A 26,155-nucleotide genomic window follows, 5' to 3' on the forward strand; every position below is an offset into this window, starting at 1 on the left:
TTGTTTAAATTGTATATCACCCTATCCTTTCTAACACATTACAAATGCATAAAGAAGAAACAGGCCGACTAGTGACGCCAAAACTCGCGCAGCTTTAGTGAAAAAAATTTAAACACGAGTCATTCAAAACTGCGCCATATTGCTGTGGCAGTTCTTTGTTTTATGATCATGTGATTTATGATCATGTTTTGTGTAAAAAATATGTATGGTGGCACTTGAATTTTGAGTTGTATTTTAAACCTAATGTGATAAGTTGTAAATAAAATATATTGATTACTTCCAAATGTTGTTGTAATTAAAATTATAACCGAAACTTATCTAATATCACAGTACTTTATGTTGAAAGTTCTATGTTAGCTATAATTGAGTATTTATATAGAAATGGTTGAAAGTGAATAAAGATTATTCAATTTACAATAAGATTTATAACTTGAATTGACTTGATTCGTACTAGATACGGAAAAAATCCAGTAACAGTGAAAGTCTAGGGCTGTCTGTTGACCATACCGGCTCCCGGTACCACAGACACAGCAAAGTGGCTAATGTCATTTCAACATACGAAAGGCTAGGGCACTTGTAAGTTTTACCGTGTTATACTTTCTTGAGTTAACGTAAGTAGTTCCCACCTTATGTATTATGAGTTCCAGTAAACGAATGAATAAAATGAATGGTATGTATCACTTGTTATACATCAAGAGTGTTTTAAATCTATAAAAGTATACATTTATAGAGAAGTACTATAAGTTAGTAAGATATAAATAAGTAAGATATCCTCAAGTCTTCATTCATCATGTAACTTTTATCAGTAACTTTAATATTGCATTGTCAGATGGCCTTAAGAATTTCAAATTTTCATCATTTGTTTCTTGCACTATATGCATAATTTTTCTTCTATACCTAGATCATGCTAATGCTAAGAGAGTGAAGAAAGAGTGTAACTATGGTGAATCATGCTACAGACTCAACCCAGCGCATTTGAGGGAATACAGTCACCCACACTGTAAGTGATAGTAACACTTTAATATTATGTTTTACTGTAGTTTACTGTGCAGAAAAAATTAACAGTTTTAATTAAAACATTAAATATTTTAGTCTTTTATATTATTTTATTAAAAACACAATCCATCATCGAATGTATAAATTCAAAGTGGGTTATTTTATTATAAGTATAATATTCCTTAAAATAACATTGTTAAATTTTTTTAACAGAGAAAATTTTAATTGTTGGATCATCCCTGAAACCACATGTTAACCCCTGAAACTGTCATTCACATACTACAAATTATACAACCAGTAGAAACCACACCTTCATTACACATCAACAAAAACATTCCTTTATAAAGAACATATTTAGAAGAAAATACCTCACACCTGTTGATCATTTCTTGCTATTTTGTAAATTATAAACATGTTGGAAAGCTTTTGCTTATAATATAATTATGTCTTTTGTCTGATCATTTTGTCACAGTAGAAGAGATATTGGATAATCATTCAGGATCGGGAAGCTATGTGATACCGGACAGGTTGTCCCTCCAGAGGAGTTTGATTGTTGATCAACTCAATATTATTGTAGAGAAGCAGTTGTATGAACCTAAAAAGAAAGAAGATTTAGAAGAGTAAGTTTCTATAGCATTAATAAATCATATTATGCCATATTATATTAATCTAGACATCCAGGCGTGTGTCTAGGCAAGTTCATATTGAATACCTCAGCACTTTATTTATTTTTCAGTGTTAACAAAGAATCAAAGACTAATGAAACAAAACAAAACAATAAAATAAAAAATGAACCATCCACATCACAAAGTAGTAGTAATGTTAAAAAAGAGGAAAAACAGGATAGCAGTAAAGGGGTGGATTTAGAAATTGCGAGAAGGAAAGAAAGGTGGGAGAAGATGAAGAGGGAGGAGCAGGAAAAACAGAGTACTGCTTCTATTGCAATATCCTCAGCATCAGCCACAAAAGCTGCCACAGCATCTAGTACAGTATCAGCCACAGCATCTAGTACAGTATCAGCCACAGCATCAACCAATGCATCTGCTGCACTACCTGCCACAGTATCAACTACACAGTTAGCTACTTCTAGAGGTAACTCCAATATTATAGTTTAACAAGTTTTTAGATTATACCTATAGATGTTTAAGGGTTCATAAGATGGTATTTTTTTTTAATTAAATAAGGGGCAAACCAGCAAACAGGTCACCTGTTGGTAAGTAACTACCGTCGCCCATGGACACTCGCAATATCAGAAGACCTGCAGGTGCGTTGCCGGTCTTTAAAATAAATTTGTGCTCTGTCAGCTGGGTTTGACGTAACGCGACCGAACTACGTAGGTCCCCCATCTGCCTAAAAATCAACTTTGTAACACCTACCGTTACAGGGTTAATAAAATTCGGTGTCCAGATAACAATTAAGTATATTAAAAAAAAAACAAATTAAACATGTCCGGTAGGTGAGACACAAAATTTATAAGGTCGTGGTAAAGTGCCTACTCGACTGTCACTTGTGGACCGTAGGGCTACTCGCCTGGAATATTCGTGTGAAGCTGGGGCGCTGGAGGTACTGCTTCCTCACAGCCGCAGCGTTGAATTGAAGTTGACCAGGAAGGAGCGTGCGACGGCCGACGCAGTCAAACAAATGCGGAGCAGTGATCCCTGGAATCCATATTAACTCCGTCTCAGTACACTTTGCCCGCAAGCGTCTGGCGGCCTATACACGGTGCCCGAGAAGAGCGCCCTCTACCTACAGCGGTAGCGGTATTGCCGTGGTAGACCGTCAGGAAATAATAAGTTACTTACATAAAAAAAACTTAATTACATGAATTCCTATAAGTAATCTAATTCCATCTATTAGAATAATGTTATATTTTTCCAATTCAAAACAAGTTATTAAAACTAAATCTTAATTAATACAAGTTAAATACTATTTGGAAATGTATATACAAGAGTTTTGTTATAAAATAGTATCTACTAACTAAATGTGTGCTAACAAAACTTACCCTAAGACGAGGATTTCTCCAATTAAATTATCTCAACTAGATTAATATGAACTATTAGAAAGTTAATGTTGCAAAATATGCGTACACTAGCTGTTGCCCGCGACTTCGTCCGCGTGGACTTCAGTTTATAGCGCGCGATGTCAACAAAATTTGTGTCAAAAGCTTTTATAAAAAAAAACCCTGGTACCCCTTAAATCAAAACAGCTGTGCAGTGTGCACATAATATTTCATTTTTTTTAAATTAAACTTTATATATTATGCCAAATTTTAAAGCTTATTTAGCCCCCTTAACTTTACCCATAAACTATTTATCATTGATAGGTTTAAGGTTTCGTCAATGTATAATGTATATAATATTAAGTACTGACTTATTAAATAACGTAAAAAAGAAATAACAATCGAAAAAAAATCGAGACTCGAAAGGATGATGATACCACCTCTTATAGAAAGATGTTAGTCAAGCGTTAGCGCGATGTAAAAGGCGCACGGCGCCATCTAGTATGAATTTTTGGAACTAACTTAATTTGAACAAATTTTCGTATTTTCACCCCCTTACAACCCTTTTTTCCAGTAAAAAAGTAGCCTATGTCCTTTCTCAGGCTTTAGACTATCTGTATACAAAATTTCATTACAATCGGTTTACTTTTTTTCGGTTTCGGCTCTCACAGTGAACGGACGTGTTCCTCGTCGTAGTGAATATTGTGTTTAATTTCGCAATCCCTTCTGCTTTGTGAGCGTTGAAGACACCAGGAGCCCTGCCGCTTTGGAGCCTTCGCCCCTTCAGCTTGAGTGGCGCGGCGTGACGTGGCTTGTTCCCGACTTGCGGCTTTCTGCAGTGCAGCGCTAGCGGTGCAAATTTTGAATAGCGGTGAGTGACCGGCAGGATTTGAACCCGGTGCCTCGGGGCGTGCGAGTTGTGACCGCTGCCCATACCACTCGTCCACAAGGACGTGTGCCGCCGCGACTAATTTAACAATCGCCTTCGTATTCCCTGGTTCTTAAAATCTACGAGTATGAACTGCCAAGGCTGTGAAAATACCATAAGCAAGAATAACTCTTTAAAATGCAACGGTTGTCAATTCAAATATTGTTACGAATGTCTAGACGTTTCTGTGGAAGCAAATAAACAATTAAATGCTACCCAGCTAGCTTCCTTGAGATGTCCGTTATGCGAAAACGTAACGAGGCGCAGAAATAATGACGACAACACTCCCGTGCGCCGTAGTAAGAAATACGACATTACCGCAACAACTCTAAATTCGTCATCGAGCCAGGCAACCGTCGACTCGAATGTTGCTATGAACATTCCAACAGGCGCTGAAAAAAGTTGCGAGCCAGTAACTTTGGACAATATAAGCAAACTCTTGGATCAAAAACTGTCTTTAGATTCACCCTTTATGTCAAACCTAAGATCCGTTCTTCTAAGGGACATAAAGGACATGGTTGCTACGGAAGTTGGGCTGACTATTCAAGCATTGAAAGCGGATTTTACAGTAACAACGGATTTCATAACCTTGGAACAAACCGACATTAAAAAGGACATCGCTGAAAAGAATAACCGCATAAAGGAACTAGAATCTGAACTTTCCAACTCTCAAATGCAAATATCAAAACTCCAAAGCCGGCTGTCCACTATGGGAAAAATATCGCGCGACCTGAACCTTGAGTTACACGAGGTTCCTGAAAACAAAACAGAAAATTTGACTGAACTGTTCAAGAACCTCTGCCAGTGCTTAGACGTCGTGGTATCAGATAGTGACCTTAAGGCGTGTCGTCGTGTGGCGAAGATGGACCCCAGCACGAAGAGACCACGAAACATTCTAATCACCCTCTCAACGCAACGCCTCCGCGACGCCCTACTATCAGCCGCTACCCGTTTCAATAAGTCCCACCCAAGCGATAAATTATCTTCTAAGCACATTGGTTTACCGGGCACTAGTCATAGAATATTCTTAGCTGAGCACTTGTCACCTGAAATTAAAGAAATCCACAGTCTGACGCGTAAATTTTGTAAAGACAAGGGCTACAAGTTCGTATGGATTCGTTTTGGCAACATTTACATTAGGAAAAATGAAACTAGTCCGGCAATCTTAGTAAAAAATGCAGAAACACTAAAAAAACTAGTATAAGGGTCTTAGTTCTGTTAACATAAAGTTTATATAATTTTTATACATTACAAATTTTACTTATCTCTATAATGGTTACTTTATACTATCAAAATGTTAACCGAATTCGTAGTAAGCTCTCAGAATTTCGATTAAATGTTCTTAATTGTAATTACGACATTATTTGCTTGACGGAGACGAACCTCAATAAAAGTGTATTTGATGGTGAAATAGTAGACTCTCGTTATAATATTTTTAGAAAAGATCGTGAAGAGACTCTATCAAATAAAACTGAAGGTGGAGGCGTCTTATTAGCTATTCACAAAAAATACCACGTCATCCGTCAGGCATCTTGGGACAGTGGAATGGAGGATGTCTGGGTTACTCTTTTGCCTTCGCACACCGATTCGCGACTTAATTTATGTGTATGTTACCTACCACCAGACTCAAGTTATTCTTCTTTGGAGTTTTTTTACAGTCACTGTCAAAACTTGATCTTAAATCGTTTCCCTGCTGATAAATTCTTAGTTGTGGGTGATTTTAATACTCCTGATTTTAACTCTAGCTGCTCTAGCACATTAAATACAGCAACACCACCAGCACAAAGTAGAAAACTCTATCTTTTAAATGAGTTCTTGTCCTTGTGTAATCTCACCCAACACAATCATGTCGCAAACACTAACAACCGTCTCTTAGACTTGGTTTTATCTAACATAAACCTACAAGTAGAAGAAGCCTACGCGATTAGCCTATTGGACAAACATCATCCTGCATTATTAATAACTTTACCCTCACCCAGCATCTCCAAAAACCTTCAGCGTTCTAACTCGAAGATGCTTAATTTTAACAAATGTGATATCGAGAATATTAAGCGTGAACTACACTCTGTAGACTGGCCATACATTTTAAACTCTAGAGACATTAATGAGTGCACCGAGACTTTTTACGATACACTATTTAACATAATTAAAAGACACACTCCTATTTCATCGTATAAATCATCATCATATCCTATTTGGTATAATAAAGCCCTAATCAAATGTAACCAAGAGAAAAATAAATTTCATAAACTGTATAAAAAATATAGAAATCCCCGTGATTATGATGTTTTTTCAATGCTACGACATAGATGTAAAATTCTCACCAAAACATGCTATGACAAGTTTATTTCAGATACAGAGAACTCGCTTAAGAAGGATATCAAATCCTTCTGGAGATTTGTTAACGGCAGAAAAGGTCAAATCACTGTACCCAACACCATGAGCTATGAAGGGCTGACATCGTCTAGAGGTCAGGAGATCTGCAATCTTTTCTCGAGATATTTTAGCTCAGTTTTTGATACTGGTTGTGATGGTGACGGTGATTGTGACGATAGAACTAACCACTCAAGTCCAATTAGCAATCTCCTTACTAGAACTCTATCGCAAATAGCTATTGAGCGGGAAGCTATATTATTACAATTAAGGCAATTGGATGCTAATAAGGGAGCAGGGCCGGACTTGCTACCTCCTTTCTTCTTAAAACGTATTGCCAAAGAACTATCTACTCCATTGCACATCATTTACAACAAGTCGTTAGTCAGCGGTATCTTCCCTGATCGTTGGAAAACTGCGCACATAATCCCGATATATAAGTCTGGAGATAAATCTAACTGTACAAATTACCGTCCCATTAGCATATTATCATGTCTTGGTAAAATTTTTGAATCTTTAGTATATAGCCATTTATATAATCACTTCAAACCAATTCTTTCTGACAAACAACATGGTTTTGTTAAAGGTAAATCAACGGTGTCAAATCTACTAGAATATAAAAATTATCTTTGTCAGGCCTTTTCTGTCAGTGGTCAAGTGGACTCAATATACACTGATTTTTCAAAGGCCTTTGACAAAGTAAATCATTGCCTGCTTTGTAAAAAACTAGCATCATACGGTATACACGGAAACCTATACAGGTGGATATGCTCGTACCTTAAGAACAGAACTCAGTTAGTCGCAATAAAGGGCTATGTCTCCTCACCTACTGCAGTTGGATCGGGAGTTCCTCAAGGTTCACATCTAGGACCCCTCCTGTTTGTTGTTTTCATCAACGACCTTATCTCAAAATTAACTTGCAAGTGCCTTTTATACGCCGATGATCTGAAAATCTTTAAACTCATAGCAAACATAGAAGATTGTCAAGCGCTCCAACAAGATATTGATAAAATATCTAAATGGTGCCAAGCTAATCGCATGTATTTGAACATTAGCAAGTGTTCAGTAATAACCTTCACCCAAAAACATTACAAAGTTATATGGAACTATAATATCAATGGACAAACACTCAACCGCGTGCAATCAATAAAAGACCTAGGCATCTTCTTTGATGAAAAACTTTCATTTCGAGCTCATTATAGCCACATAATAAACAAAGCAAATGAAATACAGGGATTTGTTCTAAGAACAACTAAGAATTTTAGGGAGCCAAGAAGTGCTCTATATTTATATTCAGCCCTAGTGAGAACAATCTTAGAGTACGGGAGCCCTGTATGGTCGCCAAATTACCAGACACATATAAATAACATTGAGCGTGTTCAAAGAAAATTTCTCAAACTCGTTAGCTACCGGTATAGCCCGGGCCGCTCAAAATCAAAATATCACGACAGACTTTCAGAATTCAAAATACAGACCCTTGAAAGCCGACGCACTTATTTTGATTTAGCACACTTTTACAAAATTATTCACTATATTATTGAATCACCGGATCTGCTCTCAAACATTCACTTAAATACTAAATATAGCGCTCGCAGGGCTAAACGCACTAACGTTTTTGCTCTACAAGTATATAAGAACAACATCTCCTACTTTAACCCACTGACACGCATGGCCAGGCAATACAATGATTTCGCTAGAGATTACTCAGAATTGGACATTTTTAATAAAAACTTTAGTTCATTTTCAAAAAGTCTGAAAGACATCCTCCATAACTTGTTTATTTCTAACAACTGTGAAGTGTAACAACAATTTTATAATAATATAACAACACAATATCATGTTATAGTTATATTAGAGGAGCTAACCTATTAATAAATTTAGATTAGTTGCATGCACATAGTATTACGTTGCAATCCAGCTTAGATAATAATGTAAACAACAGCTTTGTATTGTTATGATTGTACTGTGTATTGTGCTTTCTCAATAAAATAAAAAAAAAATAAATAATCGGTTCGGTAGTTTTGGCGTGAAAGCGAGACAGACAGACAGACAGAGATACTTTCGCATTTATAATATTAGTATAGATTAATAAATAAAATAATTTATTTAAGCATTGGAAACAGGCCTCGAGTCGTTTTTTCTTTTCATCTCCCCAAATCAAAACAGAAAACCTCAAAACCAATCTCTCAAATAAAAATAAATGAATTAATACAATTCTAAGACTGGGTTGCACCAGAGGCGTGGGTAAAATTAAAGTTAAATATGGCGTCCAAACACCCCATATTCTCATACGACATCTGTAAATTTTTCCGGTTATAGTTAAGGTTAAAGTTAAAGTTAGTTGGTGCAACCCAGTCTTATTTTCAAATTATTGTTTTTTTCAGAACAGAATTTGGCCAAGGCAAATCGAATGTAGTTGTTCTTTACAACTAAACATATACCTTTTATAAATAAAATATTATTATGAATTATTAAAAATGTAATTTAGTAAAATAAGTAAAATATAATAACAAATCGAATGTAGGTAACGTTCCGTTACATTACCCGCCTCGCCTCGTAAGTATTTTGACCTATGCTATATTAAATGACAAAATCCGAACCTTAGGAGTGAAAGTAGGTAAGTAACTTATTTTGAATATGCAAATTTACAAATTATATTATGAAAATTATGTATTATGGCCTACAATTTTTAGGTCTTTAATGTGCCAAGTACCTAAATCTTTCCCAGAAATATTTTCCAGCACATAAACCAAAGGAGACAGCTTTTTAGTAACGCGGCATTTTATAAATTTTGGCGCTAACTTCTTACTGAAATACTTGTCTTTGTCGCTCAGTACATATGCTCGCTTATAAACAATATCACCGACGTCAAACTCGAAAACTTTCCTCCTCAAGTTGTAATGGGAAGTATTTTTTAAATGTGCATGGTACAAAGATTTTTGGACCTTATTAAATATGGAACTAAGACAACCCCGATTTTCCACGTATTGTTCACGAGGCAAGAACAGAACTTCCTTACCTAAATCAGTGTCTGTGTAGTGAGCTGTGAGTGCCACATAACACCAATTCTCGTCCAAATACAATAAACGACAGGGAGAAACCAGTTGCTTCGCTCACAGAATTATTTATTGCAAACTGTACCTTGGGAATAAATAAGTCCCAAGTTCTATGATCACCTTCACCTTCTCTGATAGTACATTTGACCTATCTCTCCTTGCCTATTTTACATACGATAATATTGTTCACATGCTTCTATCGTATTTAATTTTAATGTCACAACTCACAAGTCGTCACTTAGCTTATTTTGGCTGCTATAAACTACTTTAAAATGTTCCCTGTTCTACTTCTTTTATTAAGGATCATTCTTCTAGATTCCGATTATAAGCCTATCGTGCCGCCGACTCGTCGTATTCAGGAGTATTTCAAGGTGGTGCGGCCGCCGGGGGGAATGGCGGCCAAACACGACGCCAGCGCCCCCTATCACGTGTTCTATACCACCATCACTGACAGCAGGGAGACACATGGGCAGCCATACTCTATCACGTTTCAAGGTGAATGGTAACATACATAACAAGCTTTGTATCGAGAAAAATCTTACCCAGCTGCTCTGTATTATACAGATTCTATAATAGAAGCTTTGAAGGTCAAAACTTGGACTACCATAAAAATTGTTGGAAAATTATTTCCATAGCCGTAACTGCACTTGCCGGGCTGTACTTAGCAACAGCATTTCGTTGTATGGTCCAGCAATTACTACATTGTCAAAAATCCGTCAGCATTTGCATTTTGCATACAAAGCGTACTGTCTAATTTCAGTTTCAGAACTTACAGCTTAGAAAAAGTTAGTTAAATAACGTCAATTTATTGTATTGCAGAGATCCTGGACCGTAGCCTGGGTGAGCTGAAGTGCTCGTTGCAGATCAACTTCATGGTGGATGTGTCGTGGCTGATGGCGCACTACTACTTCGCCGGATACAGGTGGGTCTAAGTGAGGACTGTCCTACATCGCGTGATGGAGTGCAAAAGTTAAAAAATAAAAAGTATACTTAATTTTTATTTAAAGCCTAGTCTAGTCTAGTCTTTCCCAAAGTGGGCGATAACGCCTCCTTGTGGGCGCTAAAGGTCTGAAGGGCGGTTTGGGACCCAGAAAATAAATGGGGGCGTTGTGTAGAGGCTGGGGAGTGATTTATTTTATCAGAATGCATTTTAAATTGAAACAATGGGGGCAACTAAAATATTTTTTTTTCTTAAAGTGGGCGGTAGACAAAATAAGTTTGGGGACCTCTGGCCTAGTCGCATAAATCTATTGCCTAGCAGTGCGGAGCTGCTTCGACGTTATGCACCATATTTTAAGATTATATTATTATGTCACATTGATGCATTGCGTGGGACCCGGTGCTTAGACAGAACAACGCACAGGAGAAAAGGTGGGCGCACCGTGTTATCGTGTGTCGCCGCGACGCAGGTATCTAGCGTACCACGCGTTACTCCGTTCCGACGACGCAAAGCACCTTATTACTTGCTCATTATGTTATTTAACATTTCTTGTATGAAAATATTTACTTTCTTGTATAAAAATAAAAATAAAATACTTGCTCATAATTTCAGTGCCAAAAATCTGACGATACTATACGGCGAGGACTCTCCCGACCTGAGAGACATAAACAAGAAGAAGCCCAACGTGCAGGCGCACCACGTCACTATGGCCACGCCCTTCGGCAAACACCACACGTGAGTAGGTGATAGTATCATAAAATCAAAGTCAAATTATTCACATATTAATCATATTATACATATAGACTAAATATAAAAAAAAAAACTTAAAAAAGGTCAGATGCAAGAATTATACAGTTTTAATATAGGGTAAATGACTACTAGTCATTGGAAAAAGCACAAAAACACCATGTTTATTAATGTTGCTTTAAAACTGACTGTTTTTCCTTAAAACAGGCGTTTTACTTTAAAAACAGGAAACTTTTAAAGCAACATTAATAAATATTGTGTTTTTGTGCTCTTTCCAAAGACTGGTACTGTCCAATCTACTAGTCATTTACCTTAATGTAGAAATTGAAAAAACACAAAAGATGCAATGAGCATCTGTTATGCTCATTGCATCTTTTGTGTTTTTTTCAATTTCTGTGCTTTGTAAATTCGCTGCAAATATTACGCGATAAAAACGTCGCGTATTCGCCACGTGTTCGCTTAATTTTCGATGCGTGGTCGCGGCGTGTTTGATGCACGCTCGCTCCGCCCCCCTACCCGCCCTAAAGTCGCTCACCATTTGTTGACTTTCGACAAATGAGATTAAAACACCTAAAATTACCCAGTACGACATTTTCTGTTGTTTCTAGTAAGATGATGATCTTGTGCTACGAGGACGGCTCGCTCCGGGTGGTGATATCCACCGCCAACCTCTATCTCGACGACTGGGAGAACAGAACGCAGGGGTGAGTGAGACGGACGATGTGTGTGTGTGAGAGAGAGATAATGCAGAAATGACGCTCAAAAGTGATTTCCATATTATAATCCTATAGTGATATAGTAATTTTGTCTATGTGAAATTACCACGCACACACGCATAAAGTGTGTGTGTGTGTGGGAGTGCGAATTCGTTTCAAGGTCAAACATGCGTGCTTATGAGCTTGCATATAAGCGTACAAAAACCTAAAAATTTAAAACTAAAGATGTATTTTAAAGTTTTATATTTTGAGTACTTGTTGGTTCAATCCATATTTGAAAATTTTCAGTCTGTGGTTCAGTCCCCGCTGCCCGGAGCTAGCGGCGGGCGCGGCGGCGGACGCGGGCGAGTCGCCGACCCGCTTCAAGCGCGACCTGCTCCGCTACCTGCACCACTACCGCGCCCCCCACCTCAGCTACTACGTCGACCGCGTCAAGAGATGCGACTTCTCGCGCGTCAAGTGAGTACCGCGGCCATGTCGCGCTACACGCGAGCGAGTCGCCGACGCTGAGTAGAACATATATTCTGTTTTCCATAAAAGCGAGACCGCACTAAGCGACAATACGCTGCAACGCCGCAACACTCTCGTTGTATAGAACTGACGTTTTACACGGCTTCGCTAATACGATTTCATACAATGTACATTTGGCCGTGACGTAGCGTAGCTGCCGCGTAGTGTCGCTTAGTGCAGTCTCACCTTAAGATGTAATAAGATGGCAGCATTACTTCCTATTTTTTGCCACACTCATAAAGATCTTAAAGTACAGATTTATTTTTATCACAATTGTAGTAAAACCATTATCATTATAAGCAATAAACCCGCTTAAACCATTACAGCGTATTCCTAGTATCCTCGGTTCCGGGCTCCCATACGGACCTGGAGTGGGGCATGGTGCGGGTGGGGGCTCTGCTGCGCCAGCACTGCGCCGTACCGCCGGCGGACAACGCGCGCTGGCCGCTCATAGCCCAGGCCAGCAGCTTGGGCAGCTATGGCAAGGAGCCTAAGGTGTGTAAGAGATAGTGTGGGAGAGAAAGAGAATGAATGCATATGTGCGTGCGTATTTGCGTACATGTTTGCGTATGTGAGTGCCTTAATGCGTGTGCGACATACAAGTGTCCTTTAAAATGATCTGCTAAACATAATTGATATGTTTAGCAGATTATATTTTTATGAGGATTGTTGAAAGCACAGCAACTCAAAATACAAAGTGGATAACATCAATCGTGAAACTTAGTGCAAGTGAATGTCACAATGTCACAAGTGAATGTCACAAAAACCTTCCCCTTTAACCCTCTATTTTGTCTGTAGTTGTGGCTGACGGGCGACTTCCTCACGAACTTCACGAAGACCAAGAACCAGACGCAGATGCTGACGAGCCGCCCCGAACTCAAGCTCATATACCCTTCGTTAGGTAAAAATATCACTTTCACAATCTGAACTAACTAAATCTCAAACCTTACTTCCTATATACAAGGGGAAGGGGGGTTAAATGACTAAAAATGCTTAAATAACAAAAATAATTGTATATATATTTTTTTAATACATTATTCTTTTCTCAGAAAACGTGAAGCAGTCACACGATGGCCTGCTGGGCGGCGGCTGCCTGCCGTACGCCGCGGACGTCAACAACAGACAGCCCTGGCTTAAGGACTACCTCTTGTAAGTCAGGATGCAGTCTGGCGACAAAGAAACGAACAATATGTCACAAATTGCGTACTACTCGCATTGTGCGTATACGCTCTTACAATATGTGTCCACTTAATGTGCGTACACACACGCTCACAAAATGCGTACCATTCGTATTGTGCGTTTACTCGCACATACACGGACACTCACATTGTGCGTACACAGCTAGTTTTAAACCTTTCTAAAAATACAGTGCTACCCGTCTCGCGATGTTCGCGATGCGTGCGCATTGTGCGTACATACACATGCCCCGCAACATTAAGTCGCCATTCCACCGCGGCGCACGCTGTGCACGGCCACGCGGCGCACGGATTTATTAGTTTGACTACGTGGGTCAACGTTTCCACTGCAGCACACGCTATGCACACGGCCACGACTATGTAAAACTGTAGCGCAGCACAGTTTTGAATACTATGTACACGCTTCCGTGTATCCCGTGCATAGCATGCGTAGCGTGGCCAGCGTTGAACTACGTGTGCACCATATTCGAGCAAGCTATGTGAGTCAATTCGTGCGTAGCGTGTCCGTGGGTTGCAATGGACACAGTCACATACAACGATATCAAAATACTTAGATACGACATATGCCGTCAAAACTGTAGCAATGTTTTTGCATACAAAATGTGTATCGAGAAAATATTGTCGTCCTTTTTTGTCTTACAGTAATAGCATATACTACTTTCTCTTTCGCTCATTTTACTCTTTAATCAAATCGAGAAAATATTGTCGTCCTTTTTTGTCTTACAGTAATATCCTATATGTTTGACGAAAAATGGGGAAACGTAGGTGAATGAAATTTTGCACAGTTATAGTTTACTAGCTGTTTGACCGAGCTTTGCTCGGTATCCGATGAAAATGACATTTTCTAGAAATGATTCCTAGCTAGATCGATTTATCGCCCCCGAAACCCCCTACATACTAATGAAAATCGTTGGAGCCGATTCCGAGTTTCCAATTATATATATATATATATATATATATATATATATATATATATATATATATATATATATATATATATATATATATATATATATATATATATATATATATATATATAATTTTTTCACTTTTGTATGGGGAAACTCGTGACGCTTGGGCCCTTGCCCATACAAAAGTTAAAAAAAATTTTGGTCTTTCAGCGCTGCTACTTTCACAGTGAAATCTCTACAGGGAACACGTACACACCCTAAAGTATTATCACTTGTTTTTGTTCTAAATGAGTAAAGATAACGAATTTAAAATATCTTATCTGTCCTCAGTCAGTGGCGCGCGACTCACTCGGCGCGCGACCGCGCGATGCCGCACATCAAGTCGTACCTGCGACTGTCGCCCGACCACACCACGGCCGCCTACTACCTGCTCACCTCCGGTAATACTAGCAAGGTTTGTACTATTCGTATTTCCTTGAGTGTGTTTTAACGTATCAGACAAAGAAAGATAGAATACAGAATATTTACATAAAGTATTTAAATAGACTAGAGATCGCCCAATGGTCGAAATTCGACCTTAGTTTCAACGACATTAGGACTACATACTATATTTTGTAAAAAAATATTGTTTTTTACTGTTTTTTGTGCTTATTTGAAGCGGAATCAGCGCCTCCAATGCGGGGGAAGAGAACTAAATCTGACGTAACTTACAAATGGCCGCTTAATTGCTATTGGTTGTAGAAACTAGTATTAGTTCTAAGTACTCCCACTACTGCTATCAGCGCCAATATGGCGACATTCAAACGTCATTTTTACGTCAGATTTAGTGCTCTTCCCCCGCATTGGGGGCGCTGATTCCGCTTCAAATAGGCATAAAAAAAGCTGTCATTTCAAAGGGTATCATAAGTCCGGCGTACTTGTATAATGGAGGTCAGTGTTGTAAACAGACTTCAATCATAAATAAGAGTATAATTTGTATGTATAGGCTTGTCACTCAAAAATCTGTCATCTTTCCTAGTGTGTGTAATGTTTTATTTGTTAAAAAATGTATGATAAAAGCATAATTTCAAAATAATATTAGCTCGATGCACTCCTTCACCATATAAACTATAACTGTGCAAAATTTTATTCACCCAAGTTTGACACATTAATCGTTCGTTCGCTCGCGTATTAATATTATATAGATAAGTTAACCTAATAGTCTTATTATATTTATTTTGTATGTGTATTGTGTAGGCGGCTTGGGGCTGCATCAACAAAGGCAACGCCGCGTGTCGCGTGATGAGCTACGAGGCCGGAGTGCTGCTGCTGCCACAGTTCCTTGTGAGTATCTGCTGCATCGGGAGATGTGGATGTGCATCAATAAACCTGCATATAGACTGATGAATATACAATTTTTCATGATGGAAAAGCTATCATCGTCGTCGACGTACGATATGACTTTTAGAAATGTCAAACATACATTACTATATTAAATAATCTTGATACATAAAAGCGGCTGCTGGCGATAAATTGCGATGGATCGAAACGATCGGCCTAGCGCGGATTAATTATTTGGAAGGCCCCTGCCTTTGATTTTTAAACCGTTGTATTTTAGAATTGGGCTAGTTTCTCCCCTCGCGCCGTCACGTAAAATGTGGCGCCTAGCCGTTATGTTAAAATAGTTTTGAGGTAATTAACTGTAATCTTGTACAAGCTAGGCCATATTATTGCTCCTTTGCATTGATAATAATAATAAGTTAAGGTTGGGTTGCACCAGAGGCGTGGTTAAAGTTAAAGTTATGGTCAAAGTTATGGTTATAGTTAAGGCTAATTTAACTTTAACCTTCACTTTGACCACAGAATTTGACAGAAGACGTTGCTGATCCGACAAGGCTTTATAAAAACGTGGGCGGGGGCGCTGCTGGTAAAGGAGAACTGTCAAAAATGGCGTTTTTGTATGATGACAGCGTTAGTTCCTTTTTTCGCCACGTGCATTTAAAGCCTTGTCGAGCTTTATGGTTGTGGTTAAATATGGCGTCTTGATGGCGTACATTTTTAACTTTAACCAAAGATTTTACATTTTGCATTGTAGTTAAAGTTATAGTTAAAGTAAGTTGGTGCAACCCACCCTAAATAATTCATAATATTTCTCTAGTGTGGCCGTAAAGGTTGAATACAGACAAATCAATGCTACTATCTGTTTTCAGATAAACGAAGACTTCTTCCCTCTGTCGGGCGTGAACAAGCTGGAGATCCCGTACGACCTGCCGCCCACACGCTACACGCCCGATATGACGCCCTGGGTCTCTGATTATTTGTATTAAAGTAAATTAATTATGTTCTTGTTACTTTGTAGTTTCATTCTACTCAATCCTTAGGGCTCCCATACATAACTGCGAATTCTGCGAAATTATGTGTAGGGTCTTAGACCATCGTCATCATTCATAACTATAAACTATATTTTACGTTATAGTTTACATATTGTATCACCAGTGCAAACGTCGAACTAGCTTAATGTAAACATTGCGCCATTGATCAATATTAACAATTTTAATGATGAATACTTTATGTAAAGTCGGTGGTTATGACAGCAGCAACCCAAATTAATTGTGACACTGCTGGGCGTTGCGAGCGGCGCGCGACTAATAGCCTGCGATCAGGCAATGTCATTTTCGTAGTATGTAGTCTAATTTTTTATAGTTTCGATAAACACTTCATTAGGAGTAAAAGGATTCCTATTATATTACCAGACTAGCTGTCCCGGCAAATGTTGTTTTGCTATAAAATGATTTTCCCCGTTTTTCTGCTTTTCGCTTGAAGTTTTTTCTGATTTTTTTTTCTATAGACCTCACGGAGCCCGAGACCTTTCCAACGAATGCAAAAATCGGTTCGTGCGTTCTGGAGTTATAGCGTCAGGAAGGAAAACCCGACTTATTTTTATATTATTAGACTAGCTGTTGCCCGCGACTTCGTCCGCGTGGACTTCAGTTTATAGCGCGCGATGTCAACAAAATTGGTGTAAAAAAACCCTGGTACCCCTTAAATCAATAGAGCTGTGCAGTATGCACACAATAAGTATTTCATTTTTTTATATTAAACTTTATATTTTATGCCAAATTTTAAAGCTTATTTAGCCCTCCAATTACACAACTTTACCCATAAACTATTTATCATTGATAGATTTAAGGTAACGTCACTGCACAGATAAGTACTGAGTTATTTAATATCGTAGAATAGATAAAACAATCGAAAAAAATCGAAACTTAAATGTAAGATGATACCACGTCCTATAGGAAGACTTTTGAGCAAGCGTCAGCGCGATGTAGAAGACGCACGGCGCCATCTATTATGAATTGTTGGAACTAACTTAATTTGAACAAATTTACGCATTTTCACCCCCTTACAACCCTTTTTTCCAGTAAAAAAGTAGCCTATGTCCTTTCTCAGGCTTTAGACTATCTGTATACAAAATTTCATTACAATCGGTTCGGAAGTTTTGGCGTTTGGCGTGAAAGCGAGACTGACAGACAGACAGACAGACAGAGATACTTTTGGCGTTTGGCGTGAAAGCGAGACTGACAGACAGACAGACAGACAGAGATACTTTCGCATTTATAATATTAGTATAGATTATGTGCACACTGCATAGCTGTTTTTGGGTATTTTGATTAATTAAGGGCCGCGCTACACCGGAAGCACTTACCAGGGTATTAAAAAGTTTTTAAATTTGACACAAATTTTGTTGACACCGCGCGCTATAAACTAAAGTCCACGCGGACGAAGTCGCGGGCAACAGCTAGTATTATACATAAAATATGTTTAAGATTTTTGAAATTTTATTTTAATACACATCCAAGACCCAGGAACATTGAAAACTTTTTGTTCCGCCTGCGGGACTCGAACCCAGGACCCCCGGGATGAGCGCTGGCCACGCGCAATGCGAATTCATTTTCATCGATATTTTCATGGAAATAAGATATTTTCCCACATCAAAATGTAGCCTATGTCCTTTCTCAGACTCTAGAATAACTGTATACAAAATTTCATTGCAATCGGTTCAGTAGTTTTGGCGTGAAAGCAAGACAGACAGACAGACAGACAGACAGACAGAGATACTTTCGCATTTATAATATTAGTATGGAGTATGGATAGTATGGATTAGAAATGCAGTAGGAGTTCTACATAAGATAAGATAGATTGATTATTATTATACCAAGTGATAATATTATTAAACATAATATTCTAACGTATTAAAAACTATAAACAAAAACATACTAACTAATAAGTATGATTAGTTCTATGTTACAATAAAGTAAAAAATAAAACGCCATCTGTTGAATCGTATTAGAACTAAAATGTTCATTCCATCGATATATTTCTGGATTTTTTATAATATTATACATAAAATATGTTTAAGATCTTTGAAATTTTATTTTAATACACATCCAAGACCCAGGAACATTGAAAACTTTTTGTTCCGCCTGCGGGACTCGAACCCAGGACCCCCGGGATGAGCGCTGGCCACGCGCAATGCGAATTCATTTTCATCGAAATTTTCATGGAAATAAGATATTTTCCCACATCAAAATGTAGCCTATGTCCTTTCTCAGACTCTAGAATAACTGTATACAAAATTTCATTGCAATCGGTTCAGTAGTTTTGGCGTGAAAGCAAGACAGACAGACAGACAGACAGACAGACAGACAGACAGAGATACTTTCGCATTTATAATATTAGTATGGATAAGCAAGAAGGAATATTTTGGTAGATTTTTCACACAATTATTAACACTTAATACGGTTCCCTTTTTTCTCCCATTAAATATAGCCTATATTCAGCAGAAATAGTGTGGATTAAAAAATATGCATTAATACTTCCATCGTGCATCGGCATCGTGGGTATCGCAGACACAATAGATCTTCAATTGTTATGCTGGCAGCCGGCTGCCGCTATTGGAGATTTATAGTTAAAGAAATTAATTAATTATAATAGCAATCAAAAATAATAGTCATTCAAAACTTATTTTAAAAAGTTCTAAAAATATTACTTTCGTAGTCATAACTTTTAAAGCTTTTTTGAAATTAGGATTATAATAATGAAGCACGATAGTCTATATCAAATCAATAAAGCAGCACCCGGCTGTCGCATAACTATTGAAAATCTATTGTGTCTGCGATTCCCACGATCGAGGTAATATTTACGTGGACTCTCCGGGCGAGTCTGTGGCACTGATAATTAAATCTCTCCCCTACCGCACGCACACCCGCGCATCGCGCCTTGACGCCCAATTCGCAACGTGCAGCAGAAATCGTAATATTTTAATTTCGCCATAACATTAAAACCAAACGTCCAATTTTAATCATTCAAAGACCGAATATTATCTACATTAACTGTACTTAGTGATAAAATAATTTATTTTGATAAGGGTCAATAGCGTGATTTAAATAAACGCATTTAAATATAGTCAAAAAAAAATTCTAGATTTTTTAATAAAAAAATGGTTATTGTGCCTCACTCAACATAGATAGGTATAGTGTGTCGCGGACTTTTTTGTAGATATTTAAAAGATCTATAATTACTTAGAACATTTTATGCCTCTATCTTTTATAGTTTAGGCAGCGTACGCAAAATAAGTAACTTTTCTGGTTGATTTTTTAAATCTTGCGTCCGAAAATCCCAAATATCTTACGGAACCTTATATTTTTCCAAAATAAAAATTAGCCTATGTTCAGCAGAAATAATGCAGGATTCCAATGGTAAAAGAATTTTTCAAATCGGTCCAGTAGTTTCGGAGCCTATTCGACTCAAACAAACAAACAAACAAACAAAAAATCAAATCTTTCCTCTTTATAATAGTAATAATAAGTAGTGTAGATAATAGTTATTTGGCGAAGTTACGCGCATACAGCATTTAAATTTTTCTTGGCAAAGCGCATTCTTACCAGGCCACGTTATATCGTCTGTCGTCCTTCGTACAACGGTTGCGTCGTAAGAGACCCCTCACACGAGATCTAATTTTTTGAAAGTTCCAAGGCCAAATATTTGTTTATGGCCGATATTAATACAATAATCAATTATTGAGACTTTTGCAATGTAAACGGAGAATATTTGTATATCCCTATTCCCTTCTAATAATATTCTGCGGCTTCTTTCGGTTTTTGCCCCACCTAAAAAAATTGAAAATCCGGGGCTGCATTGTATTTTTTTTTTAATGAAATAAGGGGGTAAACGAGCAAACGGGACACGTGATGGAAAGCAACTTCAGTCGCCCACGGCCGTAGCTAGAGGGGGGCATTGGGGGGCAATGCCCTACCTTAAAATCATAATGCCCTACCTTAAAAATACCAAAACCCAAGAAATCAATAAATTATGATTATTTTTTGTACTTCTGCCCTACCTGTAACCAATGCTGCCCTACCTCAAATCTGACTGTAGCTACAGCCCTGCAGTCGCCCATCGACACTCGCAGCATCAGAAGAGCTGCAGGTGCGTTGCCGGCCTTTTAAGAGGGAATAGGGGAGGGTAGGGAAGGGAAGGGAATAGGGGAGGGTAGGGAAGGGAATAGGGTAGGGGATTGGGCCTCCGGTAAACTCACTCACTCGGCGAAACGCAGCGCAAGGGCTGTTTCACGCTGGTTTTCAGTGAGAACGTGGTATTTCTCCGGTCAAGCCGGCCCATTCGTGCCGAAGCATGGCTGTCCCACGTCTAAATTGTATACTCTTATGACACCCACATTGCGGTGCTCAAGGGCTAATAGCGGACTATCAGGCGATCCCAAAATGTGTGGAATTGTGATTGCGTCCCCGGCCCAGTTGGGTCCGGTTTGGTCGCGGTCCGGCGCCGGCGCGCGTCTATATATACAGGCCGACGGCGCCGCAGGACAGTACAGACCTGTCGGTGAAAGTCCAATCATGAGGGTGAGTATCCTGAAATATTTACCAAAAATAACTAGTTTGTTGACGCAAAAAGTGTCGTTCGTTGATGATGGATAAAAATTAAAGATGATAGTGTGATATCGTATGGTGTTTTTGCGCTTGAGACATGAGCGTCATATATAGGTCGATCCTAGCAAACTCCAATCTCCACTCTTAATGGTCAGTGGCTAATAAAGTCAAGGTCACGACAATTGCCTATTGATCGACACAATATGCTTTCTTTCAAACTTATAGAAAGTGTTAAATAAATCTCTAATTCTGAACTGTGTGTGTTGTATTTCAGTTGATATGTTTATGGTGCGCGCTGTTGGCGGCGGTGGTGGCGGACGACGAGTACTACGCCCCGCAGACCTTCCGACAGGTGAGTAAACTGCTTACATACCTAAAATATATACATCTTTACAATAGGTTAGAGGCAGACGAGCCAGGAAATTGCTAGATTAAGCAGATTTTTTGGACTTACCGCCGTACTAAGATACATTTAATTACGATTAACCTTCGATTTAATGAAGAGTTTGACAGATAATGTATGGGGCCTATGTCAAAATTTTGAATTAATTGCATTTAAGTAATTAATGTTCCACTCTGAGTGGGGCAGTAAATTGTTAAAAAATCAGCTAATTATTGTTAATGGGACGTCTAATAGCAATCAATAACCGTTTTGAAGTGCGTTCTTCGACTTTAAAATTGAGACCCACTTTGGAGCCTCTCGGGCCCTTAGGTTCAAGCGACCCTGGGACTCCGATAATTTCATTTACTGCTCTCAACGAGCAACAATGCAGACGTTATTTCACCGTCGGTTATACCGACAAACATGTCAAGAGCTGAAGAATGAAGCCACTAGTGCAGCCGAGAGCCGATCGAGGCTTTCCTTCGATGTTTTACCGACCATTGGCATACTAGACTATAAGTATCGTCATTCGTAATTAAGAGCAACGTACGGGTACAAGGGGCGCATAACATTTCAGTAGGTCATTAGAGTAAATAATAGGTAATTAGATTGGCAACACCGAGCGTGTCACACATCAATACTAGCGCATAGTTGCACTCAACCGGACCGTGAAACAATTATACCTGTTGCAGCTGATAATTAATCGTGATGTGATGATGCAATGGTCGACGCTCATTGAACACTGAGGTCTAGTCGTTGACATCTTGCATGGTTGGGTAATATGTTTACTTTTGTAGGTTTTACTTTCCGTGGATTCAGCGGGTTGGTACTAACAGATTGCACTTGCAACTTGTGACATTATTGGAGTATTTAATAGTTTTTGGTAGTCTGTTCATTAGTTTCTGCTTACGACAAACCGGTAGGTAAGTATAGCTGTGCTTAACATCTTCAATTTATTAATTAAGTTCACACGTCTGATACTGTATAGTATCTTTTGGAAAGTCTTTTAGCCCTTTTTTAACCCTGAGCTATCTGTGTATGGCCACTGAGCTGAGTTTCTGCGGCAGGTGAGGCAACAGTCCCTCTTCCGTCCATCCGACGCGGCGCGCACGCCGACCACACGCAGAGAAGTCGCCGTAAGACTTACGTTAAGCTAACAATTAGTCTTAAAAGACAAATACTAACATGATCTTGTATTAAGCTTAAAGGTTTATATTTCCCTTACTAAATACCCGCTGTACAAAAGTGTGCCATTTTCCCATTGAAACTTTTTAGCTCAAGCTTTTCCTGGAATGTGGATTGAAAACTAGTTATACTAGTTTGTTAAAGATATCGCGCTTTTTGTGGATACCTTATGTTACAAAGATTGCGACAAGATAAGGGCCCTAACCTATGGGCATAAACTGATAAGGTATGGGATAGACCTACCTATGGTTCTAGAACCGTAGGCAGGTCTACTGCACCGTGCTTAAAGGCATAACAGCTAGCTCTGGTCTATAGAACGACAAGTGTTGTTATACTTCGAACTTAACGACCTCGTTATGTATCTTAATCCCTCGATCGTGGAAAAACGGCCGCATGTGGCCGCTTGGGAGTTAAAGCATAATATGTTGGATTAATTCTTAAGAAGTAGTACTCAAACTAGCGTGTTTTCAGGCGCCCTACGCTAAGACGATGTTCACCCCGGCAGTCAACGACGTGGTGCCGCAGGGCTCCGTGGCGCAGACCTGGCGACCCGGACCCTCGCACGAGATAGACAACTATAATAGAGGTAGGGCAATATTTTCACAGAGGGAAGGTCAAACATTATTTTATTCAAAGTACTATTTTCTTATTTTAACAATGACATACAGGTTAGGGACAACAATATGAGCCATGTCTCTCTTCATTGGCCCCGTTACCAGAATAACATACATATATATATATATAACACTTTACAGAGCAGGAGACGTCGCGCGCGGACTGGCGGATGCCGTACGGCATGAGCAAGGAGCAGCAGGCCGCCATCCTGCACCACAAGCAGTCATTGAGCTCAGGTGAGTCTACGTCAGCTAACATGTGGCAAACCATTAATGGACGATTATTCTACTCGTTGCTGCAACATTTGACGAATTTAAGGGAGATTCTGGACTTTAAAACTTAACCATCCAAGGCCTGTTCTTACTTGACGACATCACGCCAAGTTTTGTTTGCATCACTTCCAAAAACATTAGTTTAGATTGACAATCCCATTTCCGTCACAACCGACGAGTCATAATGCGCAGGACCGGTTCTTTCTTGTCAGACAATAAGAATGATCATGTCTGCATAGTCCAAACTAAACTTGGAAACAAAATGTTTGATGGTTCCGTTCCGCCTCGAGAATCGAACCAATGACCTCCTGATAGGTCACGGTCGAGAGCCACGCATTACTCATTCCAACCAAAGTACCAAACTAACATACGTCCACAGAGGGTGCGTTCCGGTTCGAGTACGCGTCGGACAACGGGCTGTCGGCGGGCGAGCAGATCGCGCCGGACGGCTCGCGCATCGGCGCCTACCAGTACAAAAACCCCAGCGGCCAGCTCGTCAAGCTCAAGTATAGAGCTGGCAAGGAGGGCTTCCAGGTACCTTGACATATTTAGCCCAGTTAAAAAGAACAGAGCCAAGTGACTACGGATATTGCGAGGAAACTAGGAGACAATTTTAATATTAATTTCTGGATGACGCATTACAATACAAGTTTATTCGCAATGTATTCTGAAATTCATCAAACATAGCTTGTCACTGCCACAGCTAACATTAAGAAAGTAATTTTAGAACATATTTTGAATGATGTTTTTCCGCAGGTCCTTGAAGGCAGCCACTTGCCGAAGAGTCCGGAGCCAGTGGCGCCCCAGGCCCAGGACAACTACTACCAGGAGGCTTACGAGCAGCAGCGCGACCAGTACCAGCTGCAGCAGCAGTACAACCAGCAGCGCCCCGAGCCCCAGGAGCCCGTCTACCAGGTAACGAGCAGCAGACCAGCCCCCCTAGACAAGTGGCAAAACGCTAACGCTAACGCTACAAAATGTATGCGATTTGACATAAGTCATCGCTTCGCTAGCGAATACTAATGTCAAATCCATACATTTTGCAGCGTTAACGTTAGCGTTTTGCCACTTGTCTAGGCGGGCAGTTGGCTTGTTTGTCACCTAAAGGCTGGGTAGTATAAATTCGTCCTATAACGGCTTACGGCTTGTCTTTTTCACATTAACACTAAAATTTTAGCAGGCATCAGACACAAAAAACTTGTGCGAGTGATAATATTAATTTTTCTGACTACGCTGAGTACATTCATATTAAACATGCCGAGTGTAACCAAGGTAAATATCTCGCCAATCTACTCGATAAATGTGATCATGGTATATCAATTCAGAGAGAGCGAGCAAGCCAAGCGAGTTCTGTCCGTGTACATTATATTGACAGAATTATTATCCTCTGACTCATGAAAATATTGCTATTTCGGTCATACGTATACCACAGGAAATGATCTTGCTAAAATACCGTGTTAATTTCCAGGGCCGCGAGAGCACCGCGCCGCAGTACTTCGCCCAGAACTACCAAGGCGGCCGCGACGATGGACAGGTAACTTACATATGACACGGTACCCGGCTTCGGCATGATTGAGCCGACTCGATCAATACGAACTCACGAAAAAAATTCCAAATAACTCTGGCTAAGGACAAAAGATCAAAAACACTGACCAAAAAAACAGTGATGTCCATATTGTCCAATGACCAAAGCATCAACATCAAGTCAACAATTTATCTGTATCTAACCGTCAAGATTCCTCGGTAAAACTGATAAAAATTAATATCTACCAAACCACTGCGATTTTATGCCCGAATTCTTGTTTATCGTTTTGTACTTTTTAGTTGCGATTATTCCTTGCTGCGTTTTACAGAGCGAGTCGATTTTGATAATGTTTATCTGGTTGCAGTACCGCGACAACTATCTGGAGGAGAACCGCGGGCCGCACAGCTTCGGCTCGGGCTACGCGTTCGCCTTCCAGGGATAGACCCACCTAGTGTTTATGTTAAATCTAGGTTACGAACTGACGTACTGAGTATTACTAATTTACTACCTACTGTTACGTAGATGACATGATTCTGTGAATGTAGGGTTTTGATAATAAACTTTAAAAATACTTTGGTTTAAATGTCGTCTTTATTCATCGTTTTTGACCCCCGACAAAAAAGAGGGGTGTTATAAGTCTGACGTGTCTGTCTGTCTATCTGTCTGTCTGTGTGTGTGTCAGTCCAGAGCGTCGTAGCATCCAAGCGGGTGGACCAATTTTGATCTAGTTTTTTGGTTTTAAGGCTGACATTTTCGAGAGTGCTCTTAGCTATTATAGTTCATCATCATCAGTCCGCTCAGGGCTGAAAATTTTGGGTTTCATCTACTTAATATTTTTGAATCGGGGGTTGTTGTCTTTACTAATCAAGAACCCCCTT

General features: G+C 39.2%; 1 protein-coding gene across 1 annotated transcript; it reads left to right on the plus strand.

Moving 5' to 3' along the window:
- The first annotated feature begins 572 nt into the window (after positions 1-572).
- On the plus strand, positions 573-25,798 carry LOC121725699 (probable tyrosyl-DNA phosphodiesterase). Its single transcript, XM_042112758.1, has 23 exons — positions 573-670; positions 902-1,000; positions 1,469-1,616; positions 1,733-2,088; positions 9,668-9,847; positions 10,172-10,274; positions 10,905-11,027; positions 11,648-11,743; positions 12,044-12,214; positions 12,592-12,760; positions 13,064-13,166; positions 13,315-13,414; positions 14,703-14,826; positions 15,609-15,695; positions 16,562-16,657; positions 21,573-21,650; positions 22,748-22,816; positions 23,337-23,451; positions 23,621-23,716; positions 24,132-24,286; positions 24,509-24,667; positions 25,221-25,286; positions 25,642-25,798. Exons 1-23 carry the CDS (start codon positions 637-639, stop codon positions 25,717-25,719), a joined length of 2,805 nt encoding a protein of 934 aa, XP_041968692.1. The 5' UTR covers positions 573-636; the 3' UTR covers positions 25,720-25,798.
- Positions 25,799-26,155: the final 357 nt, after the last annotated feature.

Source organism: Aricia agestis, chromosome 3 (genome assembly GCF_905147365.1).
Source record: "Aricia agestis chromosome 3, ilAriAges1.1, whole genome shotgun sequence".
Taxonomy (NCBI): domain Eukaryota; kingdom Metazoa; phylum Arthropoda; class Insecta; order Lepidoptera; family Lycaenidae; genus Aricia; species Aricia agestis.

Excerpts from the sequence above, each read along its gene's own strand:
- LOC121725699 (XM_042112758.1), top strand. The coding sequence starts at position 637 with ATGAGTTCCAGTAAACGAATGAATAAAATGAATG. Across the intron at positions 22,817-23,336 it reads CCACACGCAGAGAAGTCGCC|GCGCCCTACGCTAAGACGAT; the intron begins GTAAGACTTACG and ends GCGTGTTTTCAG. Across the intron at positions 25,287-25,641 it reads GCGGCCGCGACGATGGACAG|TACCGCGACAACTATCTGGA; the intron begins GTAACTTACATA and ends ATCTGGTTGCAG.